Source organism: Onychomys torridus, chromosome 18, assembly GCF_903995425.1.
Source record: "Onychomys torridus chromosome 18, mOncTor1.1, whole genome shotgun sequence".
NCBI lineage: Eukaryota > Metazoa > Chordata > Mammalia > Rodentia > Cricetidae > Onychomys > Onychomys torridus.
Window position 1 is genome coordinate 4781459 of NC_050460.1, and position 20723 is coordinate 4802181.

At 48.8% G+C, this 20723-nt stretch overlaps 1 protein-coding gene across 6 annotated transcripts in view; it reads left to right on the forward strand.

Moving 5' to 3' along the window:
- Nucleotides 1-20723, forward strand: part of Daam2 (dishevelled associated activator of morphogenesis 2) — a 113743-nt gene that overhangs the window by 80607 nt on the left and 12413 nt on the right. For 4 of the 6 annotated variants that reach the window (XM_036167261.1, XM_036167260.1, XM_036167263.1 and 1 more), the window contains 9 exons: nt 1458-1524; nt 2557-2674; nt 5139-5277; nt 8619-8677; nt 8813-8997; nt 9731-10030; nt 13948-14055; nt 17679-17785; nt 18896-18980. In XM_036167261.1, coding sequence (XP_036023154.1) covers nt 1458-1524; nt 2557-2674; nt 5139-5277; nt 8619-8677; nt 8813-8997; nt 9731-10030; nt 13948-14055; nt 17679-17785; nt 18896-18980 — 1168 coding nt within the window. Of the gene's footprint in view, nt 1-1457; nt 1525-2556; nt 2675-5138; nt 5278-8618; nt 8678-8812; nt 8998-9730; nt 10031-13947; nt 14056-16814; nt 16959-17678; nt 17786-18895; nt 18981-20723 lie in introns of all 6 variants that reach the window. The other 2 variants (XM_036167266.1, XM_036167264.1) reach the window with 2 other exon arrangements.

Consider the following 20723-nt stretch of genomic DNA (forward strand, 5'->3'; position numbering starts at 1 on the left):
CCTGGGGACCAACTGCCATAGGAAGCCGAGTCTTAGAATCAGTACTTTGTGACCTATAACATCTGCGATGTTATAGACTGGTGAACCCAGTGGTCCTTAATTAAACAAGGTAGACAATCATCTGGGAGACATTTAGAAATAGGTGGGGTGTCCTTTGGTTTTCAACCTTGTCAGGGAGAGCATTGCTGATATTTGTGATTTGAAGGGGCAGCAATGCTAAATGTCCAGCTCTACAGAGAACTGCCTCACCCCAAATGTGTCCTATAAATACCCTGATGATCAAAATGCATGATCATGTTCTTATGTGTCACTGTGAGCCACACTGGTCTGTCTCCCTCACTCATGCAAGCCACTTTATTACACTGGGTGTTGAGAAGAGGGCAGGGAGATAGCTCAGCAACTATGAGCACATACTTTACAAGTGCAAGGAACTGAGTCTGGATATCCAGCACCCATGTAAAGAGCCAAGTGTGGCCTGAAACAACAACACTGTAGCAGGGGAGACAGAAAGATTGCTGGGGCTTTCTGGCCACCACCAGCCTTGATCCAGGCTCAGCAAGAGACCCTGGATCAAGGGAATTATGCAGAGAGAGAGACAGAAGGGACAGCCAACCACCATCATCCCTTGGTCTCCAAAAGAACACATAATACATATGTGCATACAGCACAGACATATACCACACACAGACACGTGGACACAGATACAACACACACACATATCAGGGTGAGGGAGAAGAAGATGGAAGAATCAATCATTTTCATGTGGAAAGGGGGCAGTGTTTCCATGGAGAATAAGGGAGAGATTTGCTTTGAGGACTAACTTGGAGATGATATGGTAATACTGGGAAGATATAGATGGAAGAGAGTGATCCTTGAAAGTGGCTGATTTTATCCTCCAGGAGGTACCTAGCAGTACCCAGAGGTGTTTTTGAGTTGGCAAGTTGGGAGTGGAGCCTCGGTGTCTTTGAGACAGGGTTTCATGCTATAGCCCAGACTAGATACGGCTCAGGCTGGTCTCAAATTCATGATCCTTCTACCTTAGCCTCCTGAGTGCTCAGATTGCATATCTGATCCATCACAGTTGGCTAGGGCAGGGGGTCTACTGTCATCTTACGGGTAAAGGTCAGGGATGCTGACAAATAACCTGGAGCACACAAAGCTGCTTCCCATCACCAAGGACAACTGTGCCTAACAAGTCAACAATGTCAAAGTGGAGAAATGCGGATCTGTGGTGACTGGACCTTGACATGATCACCCTAAAGGAAGACCATGAAGTCTAATCAAGGAGATGGGGGTTGGCTTATGTTGTATAGACTCTTTGTGGTCTTACCTTAGTCTCACCTGAATAAAACTTTCAGATCGTCAGTGGGATATTGAATGGGTTGGACCCCTCCACCAGGGTGTTCTAGCTTTAATAACATTTTCTCTGTACCCTACCTACCCTCCCATCTATCTAGGCATTTAGACTTCTTTGAGATGGTCCGGAATGAGGATGACCTGGAGCTAGCCCGGAGGTTTGACATGGTGAGGTGCCTCTGGGGTGGGACAGTTGTATGAGGTTCTGGGAAGTCCCACAACCACTGCTCCAGATCCTCGCTTAAAGTCAGTCCCGTGCTGGCTGGATTCCCAGTGGTACCCGTGGCCAGGTCCTGTTTCTGAAGGAACCCTGGTGGTGTGCTTGCTCTGAGGGCTCACCTCATGAGCCATACCTGGTCATCTCCCCCAAGAAATAAAAAGCCCCAAAGTAAGACAGACAGTTCATGAGTGAACATACTCATCCTCGAGTCCTGTCCCCGGCTGGCTTTTCCCTGCTGCCCCCTAACTTCCCAAGTTGCCTCTTTCTATCCTGAGCCAGATGGTGCTTAGTGAACCAAACCTTTTTATCTGGGCCTTGCAGGCTCAAAATACACACATCGCCATTGCTTGCGTGTATCACACAATCCTACATAGACAATAGCTTCATTTGGGGCAGGGCTACCACCCACTACACACTCACAAAGCCTGGGATTGCAGATGAGGAATCAGAGGTTAGAGAATTGAGCAGGTTACTAGCTGTCACATACCTAGAGCAGATTTGGGCCTTGAACTCCAGGCCATCTGCTCCTTTGAAGCATTTATGCCCCCTTCCTTCACTTAGTATGGCTCAGCTGTTCCAAGCAAGGGGGTTTTAGTCCTGCCTCTCCATGAGGCCGTTGGTCAAGCGTGGGCATGTTTTGCATGTCACAACTTGGGGAGTGAAAAAGGAGGGGACCATTGGCATCTAGAGGGCAGTGGCTAGGGATAGCACGAAACATTCTTCAAGACATGGAATGCCTCGCCCTACACCAGAGGATTATCTGCTCCAAGATGCTAGGGGTGCTGAGATGGGGAAACCTGTCTGTATGATCCCTACCACCACCCCTGCTTTTATCCTTTTTGTTCCCAGAGGATAGCCAGGAAAGGGGAGCTCCTTCCTGGAGATGGATGGAGCTGGGAGGACAGAAATAGTATCTCCCAGCCCTTTGTTTCTTCCTCGGCTGTCCGGCTCTGCCCTTCACTATGGCCTAAACCCTCCAGGTTCACATCGACACGAAGAGTGCCTCCCAGATGTTTGAGCTGATCCACAAGAAGCTGAGGCACACGGAGGCCTACCCCTGCCTCCTCTCTGTGTTGCACCACTGCCTGCAGATGCCATGTGAGTACCCTGGTCTCACCACCACTCTCTTGGGCCTTGGTCTCCATCCACCAGATGGGTGTGAGCCTTTGATGGGGAGCTCGCTGGGCCTGGAACAAGTCCCTCTGTGCTTGCCTTCAGGAGGCCAGGCCCAGTGATTCAGGTTCCTCCCTCCTTGGGTTGCCTCATGTCACCCTGGGGGTGGGGCTAAGCACATGGTTGGAGCAACTCCAGCCTTGCAGTCCAACAAGCCGCAGTTCGGTCATGACAAAAATGTATCTTCTGTGATCTGTTGATGGCAGGTACATTTAGTCTTCTTGTCATTGCAAAAGGAAGTTCCATGTTTAGAGAAACAGAACAGATATGCAATGCTCATGTTGCTTTGTTTGTTTTGACTGTAGTGTGTAACTGTGTATGCAAGTGCATGTGCATGTGTGCACCCGCACATGTGTGAGTATGTAAGTGCCAGAAGTCAATATTAGATGTTCTTCAGTCATTCCCCACCTTATTTTTTGAGACAAAGTCTCTCACTGAACCTGGAGACCACAGATTCAGTTAGACTGGCTGGCCAGTGAACCTCAGGGCTCCCCCTCCTCTGCCTCCCCAGCCCATTTCTATAGATGCTAAGGATAGAACTTGAGTCCTAACAGTTGTGTGGCCAGCACTTTACCAGTCTGACTCACCTCCCCAGCCTCATGCTTGCTTTCTTTTTAAGTATTAGCATTCTTGCTTACTCCTAGTCCCTTTATAGACACCAAAGAGCATCTTGGGAGCAGGTGGCTGAGTTCTCAAGATCCATGAGTTCATGGGTAGTAGTATGAGAATAAATTATTCAAGATTACTTATCGTTGCCCAAGAATTTAATTGGAAATGAACCTCAGCTGCATCCAGCTTTCCAAAAATAGAATATTTTGAAAATGTGTTTGGTCTTCTGTAACTATCAGCCTAATCAGGATCGCCAAAATCACAGTGGTGGTGGTAACAACTACAACTTACTGTGTTCCAACTTGGGGCACATCTGATGGGAGCTTCTTAGCACACTGTTGCTGAACCTCAGGACAACCTGTATGCTATTACTTCTGAATGGGTTCTTCACATAGAGTTGTTGTTTTTCTTGGTTTGGGGTCAGGCTTTAGAGGAAGCATGTAGCTGTGAGCTGTGAGCTGCCTGCACATCACATTCCCCAGGAACAGCAAACTGACAAGCTAACAACATGGTGTGGGTAGAATGGAATGGGGATGACAAAAACAGGGAGCCATACCAGGGAGCCACAGTTCTCCAGACTTTCAGCCCAGGGACTGCACAAATGGCTAGCAACTAAAGACACTTGCTTCTTGAGTTCAGGTTTCCAGAACACATGTTTGGTGTCACACAAATACTTGTAACTCTAGCTCCAGGGGATCTGACAACTTCTTCTGATCTTTGGAGACTCACACAGACATGTATAACACACACACACACACACACACACGCACACACACACACACACACACACACACACACACACACACACACGCACACGGAGGGAGAGAGATAGAGATATATATAATATACAGACAGATACACACACACACACTCACACGCACACACACACACACACACATACATATATATATATATTACACATACACCATACACAAACACACTCACAATTTTTTAAAATCTCAAATTCAGCCCAGATCTTCATGGAAGCTGCTGGGATCTGGTTTCTTCTGCTCCCAGAGGCTCCCTGTTTGGTAGGCCATAAGCCATGTGGATGGGACTCTCTCTTCTGCCTCTAAATGGGGCTTTGAAGACACAATTGTTTAGCTTGCAGGCAGAATTTGATGTCAGGATTAAAATAACCTTTCCTAGTAGCCATTAAAGATGAAGCGACCCAGGAAGGAGAGGTAGTGGCTCTTGTGTAAAAAAGAAGTCCACACCCAGCTGGACGGTGATACCTGAGGATGAGAAGAAGGCTTTGCCTTCATAGTTCAAGGCCATCTCCACCAAGATGCCTCCCTGGGTTCACTCACCCCTTCTTCAACTCATTCTGATGCCCTTAGCACATATATGGAACCAGCTTCCATTCATCTTTTTCTGTAAAGTGGAAACAAAGATAATCATGAAATCTTGTTTTAAGTTTTCCCTGGAGACTTCATTATTGAGCCTGTTGTATTTTCAAATAGACGCTTTTTATAGGCAGTAGAAAAAGCCATTCACATGCCCAGGGCACAGTATGCCCAGGGTCTCAACAGGAAAGAGGAAGCATTTTGCGTTGTAGAGAAATGTTGGAGGGTTGACCGGCTCATGAAAGGCCTTCTGCGGATGTTGAGGAGTGGACTGGATTGTGAGTCTCCGTGACTGGCAGCAACACTGACCCTTCCACTGGCGCTTCCTGGGAGTGGGGGCTTGCCTTGATGGCCTGAGCCTAGGCAGTCATGGCAGAGCAAGGACTCCAGGGGTTCGAGGGCTCAGGACAGCTCCAATGCCTTCTGTCCCTCAGACAAGCGGAATGGTGGCTACTTCCAGCAGTGGCAGCTCCTGGACCGAATCCTCCAGCAGATCGTCCTCCAGGATGAGCGGGGCATGGACCCTGACCTGGCCCCACTGGAAAACTTCAATGTCAAGAACGTCGTCAACATGTGAGTTTCAGCTGGCCTCTGACCTGGCCTCTGCCAGCTCTGCTTCTCGCCTTCTGGGCTCCCTAGCAAAACGTCAGCTTCCTCTCCAACCCATGTGAGACTTCAGAAACTGTTCTGTAGTGTATACAAGTCCTGTCCAGTGTGGCAGCTGTGTTAGTTACTTTTCTTGTTTGTGTGGCAAAATACTTGGACAAAGCAGAGGAAAGGAGGAAGGGAAGGAGAGGGAGGAGGGAAGAAAGAAAGGAAAGAAGGAAGGAAGGGAAGCAGGGAAGGCAAGAGGGAAGAGGGATGGAGGGAAGGAGAGAGGGAGGAAGGGAGGGAGGGAGAGAGGGGAGGAAGGAAGGAAGAGAGGGAGAGAGGGAGGAAGGAAGAAAAGAAGGGTGGGTTTCTTTTGCCTCATAGCTGAGTGTATAATCCATCTGGCTGTAGGATCTTGAGGTTGCTGATTAGGGTTCAGAGAGAGATGATGTGGTGCTCAGCTGGCTTTCTCCTCTGTGTGGCCCAGGTCCCTAGCCCATGGAATGGTACTGGTGGGTCTTCTTTCCTCAGTGAACCCAACCTAAGAAATTCCTCACAGATATGCCCAGAGGTTTGCCTCTTTGGTGACTCTAGATCCTATCAAGATGACAGTCAAGATTACCCATGGCAGCAGCCATTATTTGCCCTATTAGTATTGGACATATATGGCAAGTGTAACTGAGAGACTGGATTCTTTATTTTGTCTCATTTAAATGTGAATAACCCCATGTCATGAGCCTGCTGATGACTGTGCTGGACAGTGTAAGCATGTGTTACACTCTCATGCACTGTCATACTCTGTGCATGTAACACCCACAGACCCAGGACTGTGGGACAGTCACTGTGCACATAACACCAACAGACACAGGACTGTGTGACAGTCACTGTGCATGTAACACCAACAGACCCAGGACTGTGTGACGGCCACTGTACACATAACACCAACAAACCCAGGACCATGTGATGGCCACTGTGCACATAACATCAACAAACCCAGGACCATGTGATGGCCACTGTGCACATAACATCAACAAACCCAGGACTGTGTGATGGCTACTGTGCACATAACACCAACAGACACAAAACTGTGTGACAGCCACTGTGCATGTAACACCAACAGACCCACAACCGTATGACGGCCACTGTGCACAGTGTACATAACAACTAAATACCAACACTGGCTCTTTACAGAAGGTTGGAGGCCACTGACATGGGACATGGCCATTTGAACATAAACCAATTGCATGAGTTGTCAGGGCCCGAGACCTTTTACAGAGCATACTGGAAGACACACAGAAACCATTCATGTTTATATTGGTGAGCCAATAATAAAGCCTACCTTAATGTCCTGGGGGTTTTTTACTTAATTTTTTAATTTACCTTTGATATGAATTTGAGCTAATAGTCCTTCCGGAGACAAATTGCCTTCCTGATTTTGCATTCTAAAGCCAAATGCAACGTGGATTTTAAATGACTCTCATTTTATTTGCACAAATGATCAAGAGTTGATTCCATCCAACCCCTAACTGGCTTGTTGCTCAAGTACAGCTAGTGAACTAATGACAAGGTGGCTTCAGTTTGGTTTTCTGCAAACTCACTGTATTATTTAGTGAGGAAACATTTCCTATGGCAGGCATCATGATTTCTGAGGTCTAGCAAAGCCTCTGTGTCTTCTTGGACTGCAGAAGTCTTTAAAATCACTTTAAGCTACTGCAAATAGGAGGGCTGGTCCCACATATGAACCAGCATATGAGACCTGATTAGACTTAAATGTCTGTCCTCTGAGGCCCCAGAGGTCAGAATAGGAATGGGATGGTGGTATCTATGCACAAATTCGTGCATGTGCATGCATGTGCTTGTGTGTGGTATGACTGGCCTTTTCTCTTCTTGTCTCTGCTCCATTTCTTCTCTGTGTCCCAGATCTACTGGCTAACACAAGTTTCTAATACCCCTCATGATGCAGCTGGAGACAGGAGGCAGAAAGGTGGTCTTAGAGGTCTTAACTGATGGACTGTGTAATAACAGGTCTCCTGCTCACTGGCTGTGCACATGAGTGCATTGGGGTCCTCTAGAGTTCTGTGCTAAGAGCCTTTCCCTATAGAACCCAAAGAATGGACCATGCAAGAGGTTCCCCTCCACCATCAGGCTGGTTGTCCATCACTTCTCTGACAGCACACACTGGCCTAGAGTTTGATGCTTCCAATTATCTCCTAAATGGACCCCTGGGCTCCATAGACAAATGACATCAGCCCCATTCAAGCACAAGGGCCCAAACTGGCATCTGCTTCACTCACACAGGCTGTGTCAGCAAACTCTCAGGGTGCCAACAGGTCCCAGCACAGCCACACTGTCCGAGCTGATTAACCCTTCTTTACCATCTGCATTTGCCTGGCCCCAAGTAGAACCAGTCTACCCTGCACCCCTCCCCAAACCAGGGAACATAATCAAGACTCTGTCCATGCCCAAGGAACCACTTCATTGGGTGGTAAAAGATGTAGCACCCCAATGACCACAGTAGCAGCCCTCCAAAGAAATCTCACCATGGGCCGGCAAGATTGTTCAGCAAGTGTAGACGTTTGCTGCCAAGCCTGATGGCCTGAGTTCAGCATGGAAATCACATGCTGAAAGGAAAAGGAGAGAATAAACCAAAGTTGTCCTCTCGGATTCCACATACAGTGGCATGGAATAGAAAAATAAACAAATGTAAAAATGTAATGATAACTGAGCTGTCACGATGGGATTCAATCCCTCATAACTTTAGGGTCTGAGGAAAGGCTAATTTTAACACCTGTTAGAAGAGTTTGCTATGAATGAAGCTGTCCTGTGTCTCAGATCCACAATCATGCTCCATCACTTCTGTGCTCTGTTGGGCGGATAGCGTCCCATGCCCTTACACGTTAGGCTGACGTTTCTGGCTCTTGTATGTGTGTGTGTGTGTGTGTGTGTGTGTGTGTGTGTGTGTGTGTGTGTGTGATATGTGAGTGTCTGTGAGAGTGTGTACGTAAGTGTGTCAGTATGCATATATTTATGTGCATGTCTACAGACTTCCTGAGTTCAGTCCTCTATGTAGCACTTAGCTCTAATTCCAATCAACTGTCACACAGGGAGTTGAATAGGAAATGACTCGGGGTTCCTTCCTGTTCTAATGGTCCATGAGGACACAAAGTGAGAATGGGCAGGAATGGGGACCTAGAGAGGCATGTGAGAAGCTTGTATATAGACAGATCAGAGATCAGGCTCTATCTCTGGGGAACAGAGATGCCTGTCTTCAGGGAGAGGTGAGATAATGTCAAAGTCACATGGTCCCTTTCACTTCTCAACAGGCTCATCAATGAGAACGAAGTGAAGCAGTGGCGGGACCAAGCAGAGAAGTTCCGGAAGGGTGAGAGGGTCCGCCTAAACTACATCCACTCCCTGCACCCGTGCCCACCCTGCCTGGGACCCCATCTCCTCCCTCAGAGAAGTCATACCTGCTCCCCCCCTCCTCTCACTTTCCCGGGGGTCCTGTCCCCTCCAGAACACATGGAGCTCGTGAGCAGGCTGGAGAGAAAGGAGCGGGAATGTGAGACAAAGACACTGGAGAAGGAAGAGATGATGAGGACCCTGAACAAGATGAAGGACAAGCTGGCCCGGGAGTCCCAGGAACTGCGCCAAGCTAGGGGACAAGTGGCAGAATTGGTAGCCCAACTCAATGAAATCTCAGTACGCGTACATGGGCATCATCCAATTCCCATTTCTGTAGTTCAGCCAGCTCCCTGAGTTTCAGGTTAGAGTGGGCAGAGCAAGTGTGGGGGGGAAGAGAAGAACCCCAACATGAAGGAGAAGAGAAAGGGGGACATTGAGCCACAACCCAAGTGGCTCGTTAGTCTGTGTGGGTGAGCCCTTTATGTTAAGAAATTCTGAATGGGATGGCACCGTTCCCAGAAGTGTATCTTGGACAGCAGTGTATATAGAATTCCTGCCCCTTCCTTCTGGCTGGATGTCTCTGTGCAGCAAGTAGCCTGCACCACTGCATGCATGCATCCAGATGTATGCTTTGATGGTTATGACTTTGGTTGCCTAGTGTCTGTGTGTATGTTTAACTTAGTGTGGTGTGTGTGTGTGTGTGTGTGTTCGTACATGTGTGTGCCTGTATCTGTGTGTGTCTGTATCTGTGTGTGCACATGTACATGTGTGTCTGTGTATGTGTGTCTGTCTGTGTATGTGTGTCTATCTCTATCTCTATCTCTATCTCTCACTCCCTCTCTCTCTCTCTCTCTCTCTCCCTCTCTGTGTGTGTGTGTGTGATGTTTGAGATGCAGAGAGAGAAAATGGTGTCTCAATGAACATGAAGGATTGAAGAAAGTTCAGTAAGTAGGAAATGAGGATAACGTCGAGACTCGGTTAGCTTGAGTACTGATGAGCACACCACTTTGCCTTTTTTGTCTTCCCACAGACTGGCCCAGTGTCTTCCCCACCTCCCCCTGGAGGTCCACTCACCTTGTCTTCCTCCACAACAACCAATGATCTGCCTCCACCCCCCCCCCCACTCCCCTTTGCCTGCTGCCCACCCCCACCCCCACCGCCCCCTCCTCCCGGAGGGCCTCCTATCCCCCCAGGTGCTCCGCCTTGCTTCAGCTCAGGCCTGCCCCTGCCTCAGGACCCCTTCCCCAGCAACAGTGCCCCACTCAGGAAAAAGCGCATCCCCCAGCCTTCACACCCACTGAAGTCCTTCAACTGGGTCAAGCTGAATGAGGTAAGTAGCTCAGGGACCGACTGGGTAGCTCCATGTCCTGCACCTTGCGCTTTGCACAAGTCATCTTGATTCTCTGTTTGGTCAGGCATCAGGGTGAGCACGGTGGGCACTGATGAGGGACTTGCTGGAGTCAGGTGGCTCGCTGTCCCCTCTGGACACCAGCACTGGAGGAAACATTCAGTGCAGACCTGTGCTTCCTGTCAAAGCCACTTGCGATGAACCTGTGCGTGCCGGGGGTGAATGGAGAAGCAGACATTAGTAGCTAGGAAGAGTGCTTTCTCTGTAAGCATGAGGAGCTGAGTTTGAACCCCATCATTCACATAAAAAGCTCATTATGGCTGTACATGCTCTTAACCCTAGCAGTGAGGGTCAGAGACAAGAGGATTCCAGGAGCTTGCAAGCCAGCTGGCCTAAGCAAAGTGGCAAGCTTTCCGTTCAGTGAGAGACCCTGCCTGAGAGAATGAGGCAGAGGTGGTGAAGGAAAAAGTGGCATTGCCTCCTGAGAGTGTCGGATCTGACTGATGAGGCTGTGTAGCCTGAAGTGCTTAAAGAGCACTGGTTTGCTTACTCAGCCCTAACCAATCCTCGTGTGCTCTGTGCTGACCGTGGAAGTCACTTCCCCGGACTGTCACTGCAGTTTGATGGTCCATCTTGGTCTCTAAGATCCTTCTACTTCTGGCTTCCCAGTCTGGGGAAAACATGGAGTGTGAATACTGCCCCCTCCATCTCCTGAGTCACTGAAGCATTAGAGCTGCCTGTAACAGCATTTCACAGCTAGACCCGTAAGCTCCACCCTTCTCTAGGCAGCAGCTGTAACTTGCAGTGAGAAAGCCATAGGCCAGCAGCACGTGTGCAGGCAAAGAACATTCCAGAACCTAAAGCCAGAGGCTGTGTGGGAAGCAAAGCATGTTAGTTTGTTGACATGGTCAAAACATGTTTAAAATTTCATACTTTCAACTTATAAATTGTTTTTTAAAATGTAGCAAGTTAGGGGCCAGTGAGATGCTCAGTGTACAAAGGTGCCTGCTGCTAAGCCTGAGAACCCAAGCCGGATCCCTGAAACCATAAAGTGGAAGGAGAGAACTGACTCCTGAAAGTTGACTTCTGACCCCCTCAATATTTGTGTTGTGGCCTGTGTGACTCACCTCAAAATAAAAAAAAAAATGTAAAAATAATTTTAGTAGATGTGAAATACTTAGATAGATAATCAATTGGAAAATCACTCATCATGCAAGTCTAAGGACCTGAATTCAGTCTCTAGCACTCATGTGAAAATAAAGAAAAAAGAAAAGGAGAATTAGTTGAACATGGTAGCATGTACCTGATCCCAGCACTGAAGAGGCAGTGACAGGAACATCCCTGAGACTTGACTGCCAGTCAACCACTTGAGAAACCCTGTAAAGAAGGGGATCAACTCCTGAGGAACAACACCTGCAGTTGACCTGATCCACACAGGCACAGTACACACATGTGCATGCACACACATATATGTTCCCACACATGACATGTATTCAATTATAGCATGTGGCAGGGATTAAGAAAGTACAGTCAAGGACTGGTAAGTGCCTCGGCAGGTGAAGTGCTGGCTGTGTAAGCCTGATAGTGTGAGTTCAGTCCCAGAAACCACTGTAAGGGTGGAAAGAGGGGACCCGACTCTACAAAGTTGTCCTCTGAGCTTTGCATGAACACACATCACATATGTCACATACAACAACAACAGTAAAAGAAGAAAATACAGGCATGACCGTCAGCAGCCTCTCTGTACTGTCGTGATGCTGACCTCCATGCTTGGGGTTTTTCTCTGTGGTCCAGGATTAATAAAGGCTATATGATTCCTTAGGGACCGTGAGTAGGGTCGTGTACCCACCCTATGGGGGGAGGCACACTGAGTGATGTTTGAGAGCCCACTGTTCAATCCCAAGCTTTTGATTCGACGTCAGGGCAGATGATGTAATTATTTGACTTTCAGCTTCCTATCTGTAAATTGGGGGGGGGGGCAGTGTCATCACAATGCCCTCCAAAGGATGGCTGTGAAGACTGACTGATATACTATCTAGAGAGCACTCTGGCATGGACAGTCTTAATGATGTGAGATTAGTTATTATTCATGTTGTTTTCCACATGTACTCTAAGTATGTCACCATGATTCTCATGCCAACAAAGTTGAACTATGCTTCCCTTAGACTCAGTTTCCCATTTGGGCTATGGGGTTGAAATGCTATCCTTCCATTTGCCCACAGGTCACATAATAGCAGGGCCAGAAATGTCAGTCAGTGGATCTGCTCAGCCCCAAAGGTGGTGCTCTGTGAGGGAACCATCCTGAAGCATGGTCCTGGGAAAGAAAGGGCTGCGTGTGACTTCTGTAGCTGTCTCCAGGGGTCTGAAGTCCCAGGAATCTAGGCTAGAGATGACAGAGTGCTGGAAAATTATATCGGAGAGTTATCATCCAAGGTAGATATACCAGGGAGATTTGCTCTGACCTCCACAAGAATACACAGGACTGGAATCTTTACTCTTATGGGCCTCCTTTCCCCATCCCTACCCATGTGCAGGAGACACAGATTCCCCATTCCCCATGCCTCAGTTTGTTCCTCTCCCTGCTATCCTGACTCAGTTTCCCATCCCATCCTCTCTCTCTGCCCCCCATGTCTTCCTTTCCAAGAGCCAAGTTTCTCTCTCTAGCCCCTTCCTCTACCCTACATATGCTCTTAAAAACACACACACACACACACACACACACACACACACACACACACACACACACAGCAGTTGTTTCCACCATGAAAAGAATGCATCTGTGTTGGCTTTGGCCAGTTGCCTACATCCCTTGCTGCTGTGGGTTTCCCAGTCCAGCATTCCACATGAGGGTCCCTGGCTTTTGGAAGGCCACAAGAATGTCTCCTCCCTCTTGACTCTGGCCTAGCCTCCCCTTTTCAGAGTTTAAGAAAATAGAAGTGAGGAAAAGGTAGACTGCCTCAAATCTGAGGAGGAGTTGTAACAAGGGGTGTCAGGATGGTGGCCTGACAGGCCTCTGGACAGATGCGAGGAGGTGACTGGGAGATTGTTGTTCCAAAAACAAATGCTGGAGAGGAGACAAGGATTCTTGGAGAAGGGGTTGTCAGTGAGGAAGGGTGCTCCCCTATTCCTTGATTGTCCTCTGGACCATCAGCACGGTGTTAGAAGGTTGCTGGTGCAGTGTGGGCTCCTAGAGACCCTAGCACAAGCGTCCAAAACCATGTGACACTCCTGCTTCCATCAAGGAAGCTGGAAACTATAGATGTATGGGTCAATGGTAATCATAAAAGATGGGGACCTCCCCTGCTCTGAGCAACAGGAAGTTGAGGCAAGTTTTGCTGATCTGAGCTGAGTCACTGCATGGGGCCAGCGTGTCCCAGCTTTTGGCATGTGTCCACTTTCTGGTAATCTGGGAAAGTAGGAACAAGTTCCTGGGAAAGAAAATGACCATCTCAGATCCAGGGAGCGCACTCTATGCACAGGCCCAGATGATCCCACATATGTGTGAGCCACAATGTTCCCAGGGACACCAGTCAGAGAGCAGGCATACACAGTACCCTCAGGGCACTGCCTTCAGTTGTAGCCTTCTGAAGAAGCGCAGGGTCCCTCCTTCCATGTGTGCCCCAATACTCTAGTGCTTCCAGTGGTTTCTGAAACACTTCCATTGGCCTCACATGGAGGGAGGGACAAGTAGGAGGCTGTCCTCTAGAACACTGAGGAGGCGGGAGCTTGGAGAAGGGTGGGTGTTGTTGGGCCCCTTTCTGGAAGTATGAGAGCCTGGCCACTGTAGCCTGTGCCTTTGGTCTGCCTGTTGGGACAGACGGGGTTAGGGGACTATTGGCATCTCTGTCATGGAGGAGCCGAATCAACCAGAAGTTCTTCTCTTTACCCCTGAATCTTAGGAGCGTGTCTCTGGTACCGTGTGGAATGAGATTGATGACATGCAGGTATTTCAGATTCTGGACCTGGAAGATTTTGAAAAAATGTTCTCGGCATATCAGAGGCACCAGGTAAGACTATATCCTCTGGTATCTTGAATCTTGACTTTCAACCTTCACATACACATACACACACACACACACACACACACACACACACACACACACACACACGTGCTCACACATACGTATATACACACACATGCTCACACATATGTATATACACACACACGTGCTCACACATACATATACACACACACGTGCTCACACATACATATACACACACACGTGCTCACACATATGTATATACACACACACGTGCTCACACGTACATATATACACACACACACATGTTCACACATACGTATACACACACACATGCTCACACATACACACACACACACACACACACACACACACACATTGTATTTAAACCTTGCCTTTTCTCTCATTTCCTTTTTCCCTTCTATCTTTCCTTCATTTTCCTTCCTCACAGATATGCTGAATGACTTTATTGGTAATAAGTTTCCATGTTCCTGCCAAGGGCAAAGAGATAAATAAGAGCCGCAGTCCAGTGAGGGCTCAACGCGCCTTTCCTAGGGATGGAATGGTATTTTCCCTCATTGGAAGCAGCCTCCCAAACTTGGCCTCCGTTGAGCACTGTTCTGTTTGGTTCGGGAATAATAGACTGTACCTAGAGGCCGCTGTAGTTCTCAGCCCATGTTTCCCACCATTTCCCCCCATACACTCACTCACACACTTACATACAGGCACACATATGCACACTCACACACTCACTCACCCACACATACAAGCACACACACATACACAATGCACACACACATGTACACAATGCACATACACATACACACTTTCACATATACACACAGATACACATACACAGACACACAGACACACAGACACACACACACACACACACACACACACACACTCATGCGCACACACACGCATCCCTACCTACAGAGAAGTTAAAGCTGAAGGGAAGGTAATGGATGCTGTTCCATGCCACTTCTAAGGATCAAGCCTGGGCCTGGGCCCTGCTGTGCTGAGTCTGTGTACATGGCCAGTCCTCTAGCCACAGAGAATGTAAGGGGGTGTGACTTGTGGCCAGATACAGGTATAAAATGATAAGCACTTGTAGGATCAGCCTTCATCTTCCAATACTGAGCGACTGAAGATGGGTGGGGCTTTGGAATCTGAGTGCAACTGTCACACCTGGGGTCCTTCCCCAAGGTCCCCTTGGTGAGGAATAGCGCAGGGGCTCTATGGCCCTGTTTTCTCTGTGAATCTGCTAAGGTTTGCACATTTATTCCTTCATCTCTGCTTGGCCCAGGACGCTGGCCTTGAGGACGTCTGCTATACTCAGGGGCCCTGAGCCCTAGTTGGTGGCTAGGTGCTGAGGCCTGCCTCCAACAGTCTGCAGAGGGTCCCCTACTTTGTTTTTTACCAAGTCTAGACCTGGAGATGACTCTTCATGGGGCAGTCAGGTCAAGGCCTCATGAGACCTGGCCAAAGGAATGGTGTGCAGTTGACACTCACCTGTCTTGGGGTTCCAGATAAAACAAATGATTGTTTATTTGATTTAAATGTGGGTGTCTGTGACATCTGATCCTCTACTCTTAATTCCAAGCAGTGTTTTAGCTCATACTGTGGTTAGGCTGGCATGCTCAGGGCAGTGGTCAAGGCTTCAGGGAAGAGTCATGTGAACACCTGTGCCCTGAGTAAGATGGGGGTAGGGTGTATGGATGTAGCAGATATGGCAAGCCTATGACTTCTCTTCATTTGTGATGGGATTCTGGACTGATATCTCCAGACTCCAAGGCCCTAAGCTGGTATAGGAGACAGTCAGGAAAGTGGGGCTTAAGGCCTCCCAAGTTGCTGGGAAGAATTAGGTCTGAAAGCCATGTGATCTGCCCACTTCAGGCTGCTGAGCCTACTCCCTCAAGGCTCAGCTGGGCTCCTTCACACCAGTATCTAAGACCAAAGTCACAAGAGTCAAGCTAGAGCAATCCCAGAGGCCAAACTGACCTGGTTGCTACCTCTCCATACTTCAGGTCCCGTGTCCCTGAGCCATGGGGCTGAGAAGGTCCTGAGACCTCTCTATGTTCTAGGTGGGTTCTGAGCTTGTGGCTCCAACTCCATCAGTGTCAGGAAGAAAGACACGGGACAAACTGTGCTTCTTGGTCCCCTTAGACATCAGAAAAGCAAAGGGAAGGGGGCAAATTCAAGGTTGCCTGCTTTTCGTGCCCCAGTGATCAGGATTTTCAAAAGCTTCTGGTTTAAGCTCCTGATAGAGGAATTCACCAGGGTGGAGGAGCACCCTCTATCCCCTCAGCAGGTTCTCAGCAGAGGCAGGGAAGAACTAGTTCTCAAAGTTTGGGATCCTAGTTCTCATGTTTAGGGGCTACATGGCTCAACTGGGTACCTCCCTGGTCCCACAGTGGCAGGCTGCCTGGTGTTTGCTTACCCAGCTTCTCTGAGTGCATGCCTGCCTTGGGCTGCTGCCCATGACTATCTCTGGGTTCCTGTCTCCTGTTTCTGAGGACACAGTAGACAGAATAGATACCAAGGATGCCCACATGTGTCTTGATGTTCCTGAGTCCCCAGCCTATTGACTAACATTGTGCGTGTTTAGCTCTCTCATGGCTGTGGCTGCTGCCTGCCTAGGAGCTGCTAACTAACATGATTCTCAGCAGGTGAGTCACTCTTGTTCCATCTCTTACCCACTGTCCTGGGCTGCAGCCTGGAACTGGGTCCATGAGAGAAGGCTTGCCTGCATGGCCTCCAGCCTTTATTACTCATCCATGTAGGGTGGCGTGCAGGAGGGTCCCCAGAGAGAGAGAGGAAATATGAGAGATGGAGGGCCTCCAAGGAGACCTCTGCCAGCCGTGGAGGCGAATGTCCACAGAATGGAGAATGCTTCTAGGTCCCTTGTGTCACCTGCCAGCCCCAAGGCAAGGCTTTCCAGCATGACTACACATGTTGGGCACTGCACAACTCCAGAGGAAAAATCCACAGACAATGGCGTGCCTGGCAGGCCCTGGAGTTGTGTGCCTTGGAACATGTGCTCTGGGAAAGTCCCTAGAGTCATAGCTGTGTGCTAAACAGGCTCCCGAGTCCCTGGTCGGGGAGGTCCAACAGGAGGAGGTTCACGAGCTTTGATATTGCCTACTGGCATCCCAGAAGTGAATTTAGTATGGATTCTGCCTTTGTTTTCCCACATGACCTTGTAAAAACCTTGATCCTGGCATATTGAGATAGACTGGAAGTCTCCAGGAGTTCGAAACTATGGCGTTGTGGGGGTTTGGATCAGCTTCTCCTCATAAGCTCAGGGAAGCTCTGGGTGGGTGTATGATAGGCAACTCCATATTGCCTAAAGCCACAAAGATCAATTCCGGCTTCCATTTGCACAGTTCCTTTCCTGGGGTTCCAAGAGAGGCCGAATTTGAAGAGGGGGTACCCTTTGCTACCCTCTACCCTTCCTAGCCCAGGCTAATCATAGATCCTCTCCTAAGAGTTGGTGGTTAATGCCTTACCTCTCCCGTCTTCTCTTTCTCTTTCTCTATGTCCACTGGGTCAGGGGCATCCCCACACTGAAAGAAGGGTGGGTCTGGGAGGTGGGCAAGACTATCTGGAGCACCTACCTCAGTACTCCCCATTTAATTCATTTGCAGAAAGAACTGGGTTCCACAGAAGACATCTACCTAGCTTCCCGCAAGGTCAAAGAGCTGTCAGTCATCGATGGCCGAAGGGCCCAGAACTGTATCATTCTTCTCTCCAAGTAGGTACTCACCTGTACCAGGGAAAGGTACCCCCAAGGAGAAACCCAAAATGGGTGGTAAAGGAGCTGAGATTCGGATAACTCTACAGGAGAGTGCTTGCCTGACTGTCCAGTGTAGACCAGGCCCTGGGTTCATCCAGAGCACAGCAAAACAACAACCATGACAGCTGAGCTGCAGCCCGGGAGAAGGTGGCCGCAGATCAGTGGCGATATTGGCTTTGCCTCTCTGACTTCCCCAGAGGAGAGGGGGATGGATGCTGGTCTAGACCTCTGTCCTGCGAGCCCATGTGGAGCCGCAGCATGGGCTCTTCAGACAGGAAACTGCCCTGTCCATGAGGCTCTTGACGAGTGGGCGTCATCGGTGGTGCTACTCTAGACCCACAGAGGGCCCACTCGGAGAGGCCTGGAGACGGCATGACCTCAGCCTGCAAGCATTTCCCTGGGCATTGGAACAAACAAGCAGTATCTGTATTAACAGCACGGCTTCTGTGTGGGGGCCTCCCCCGGCAGGGTCAGGGGTACCGCCCCAAGCTCTATTCTTAGTACCGCCTACAGCCTCCTCTGGGACATCTGCCCCTCTGCCCTCCCACAAGTTCCCTGGCCTGAGTTTCTGCTATTGAGTGGTGGGGGAGTGCCGCTTCCCTGGGGTTCTCGGTGGGTGTGTATGTGGAGGGGTGGACAGGGACCGTGTAGGTGGAAGGCAGGGAAGACTGATGGGACCTGGGTGGGGACTGGGCACTGTCAGAGATGCAAGATTGACACTGTTCCCCCAGGGTTCTGCTGACACCCTCTGCTCTGTCCTCCCATGGAGATGCTGAGGATATTTGAGGCAGGAGGGAGGGATGGAGGAGGAAAAAGGCCTGCCAGAATGCCTCTGCCCATCCATCTTAATCTCACATGTCTCATCAGCTCTGACAAAACCCAATCAAGGCATCAGGGACTCATTAATGGACATATGGAGTGCATGGACGTCCTCTTTATTAAAATTAGACTCTATTGTGGAATTGGCCTGGGAAGCCTGTGTGGAGGAGGGAGGAGGGGCGGTTCGAACTGAGGCTGGCGAGGAGGAGGTGAGGGCCAGGCTGGACTGCTCAGGGCCGTTCGTTGCAGGTTGAAGCTTTCTAATGAGGAGATACGCCAGGCCATCTTGAGGATGGATGAACAGGAAGACCTTGCTAAGGACATGCTGGAGCAGGTGAGGACCCTCAGGAGAGGAAAGGAGCCCAGCCTGGGGCAGCCTCGGCCCAGAAAGGCTGAAATCCATGGGTCAAAGAGACATGGAGCTGGAGGCACTCTTGTTTCCAGAAACTTCCCGGGACTAGGCTTTCTTCTAGGACAAGCTGCCAGAGAACTGTGTGGCCCCTGCAAAGTCCCAGGGAAGGATCAGGTGGCAATGGTCATTTCCGCCTCAGATCTCTTTCACTTTAATCCATTGTGTCCTTTAAGAGGGACCTGGGAAATGGCAAACAGGCATGCTGCTGGTTGGACTTCATTAAAATGAAGAGCACAGTTGTCAAGCATTCATGATGTCCTGGGTTCCATCCCCAGACTGGGTGTGGTGGTGCACATCTATAATCCCAGAACTGGGGTTTGAGGCCAGCTTGGGCTTCATGATACTCTATCTTAAAAGAGTGGATGGAGCTGCTGGAGAGATGGCCCAGCAGTTAAGAGCACTTGCTGCTCTTGCAGAGGACCCGGATCCATTTCCTATCACCCATATGCTGGCTCACAACCACCCATAACTCTAGTTTTAGGGGCTCTGACTCCATCTTTCTACCTCTGTGGGCACCAGGCACACACGTGGTACACAGACATACATGCAGACAAAACACCCATATACTTAAATTAAAATAAAGTTTAAAATCTGAAGAGAGAAGAAAAAGAGCCAGTGTCAGTCCAAAGGATGCATTTTTCCTCAGGTGATGATAAGCCCACAGTGCTGACAGTGGTTTTCAAGTGGACATATAACAAATGGTTTGGATTTGGAGTAAGGAACGCTACAGATAATGACAAAGTGGCCCCGTTTTGAAACTGAGCTGAAACCAGTGTTTTATATAAGATGGTGCCTGGCAGCCTCTGATCATATAAAAGACCCCAATGTCAGCAGTCACCAGAGAAGACAGCCAACCATAGAAAAAGAGTGTCACAGGCCTACACGTTAGCTAAGATTAAAGACTGACAGTCACATGTTGATAAGGGTGTGGCAGAACTGGAATTCCCATTCAGTTCACTTTGCAAAGCTATTTAATATGCATATTAAGGCTAAACATATGTCTGCCCAGGAATCTCATACTTAGGCACACATTAAAGAGAGGCCAATATGAATATTAAAAGACATATATAGACATAATTATAGTAACTTGACTTATTAAACCTCCCAGAGGGTGAGAGACCCAACTGATCATTAATTGGAAATTGGATAAACAGACTGTGGTACATCCCTTCAGTGGAACACTACTAAGCAGTAATAAAGGTAAACTAGTGATATACAGCATGGATAAATCTTAGATGTTATGTTGAGTGAGAGGAGCCAGATGCAAATTAAACATAGTGTGTTGGCTCATTTTCTGTGGCTATGGCAAAATACCTGAGACTAGTTAATCTATGAGTAAGAGTTTACTGGGCTCATAGTTCTGGAGGCTGGGAAATTCAAGAGCATGATGCTGTATCTGCTTGGCACCTGGTGAGGTCTTGTCCTGGCCATCATGGGAGGAGACAGAAGATGCCATAACTTGGATTTTTCTTTCTTTTATCAGGCCACTAATGCCACTACTAGGGCCCTGCCCTTGTGACCTCATCTAACCCTAATTACCCCCACCCAAAGACTCTACTGCCAGATGTCATTAGCATTAACTGGGAAGTTTCCATATGTGAACTTCAGAGGGACACTTTCAAACCTTAGCACAAAGACTGGAGAGGTAACTCAGAGGTTAAAAGC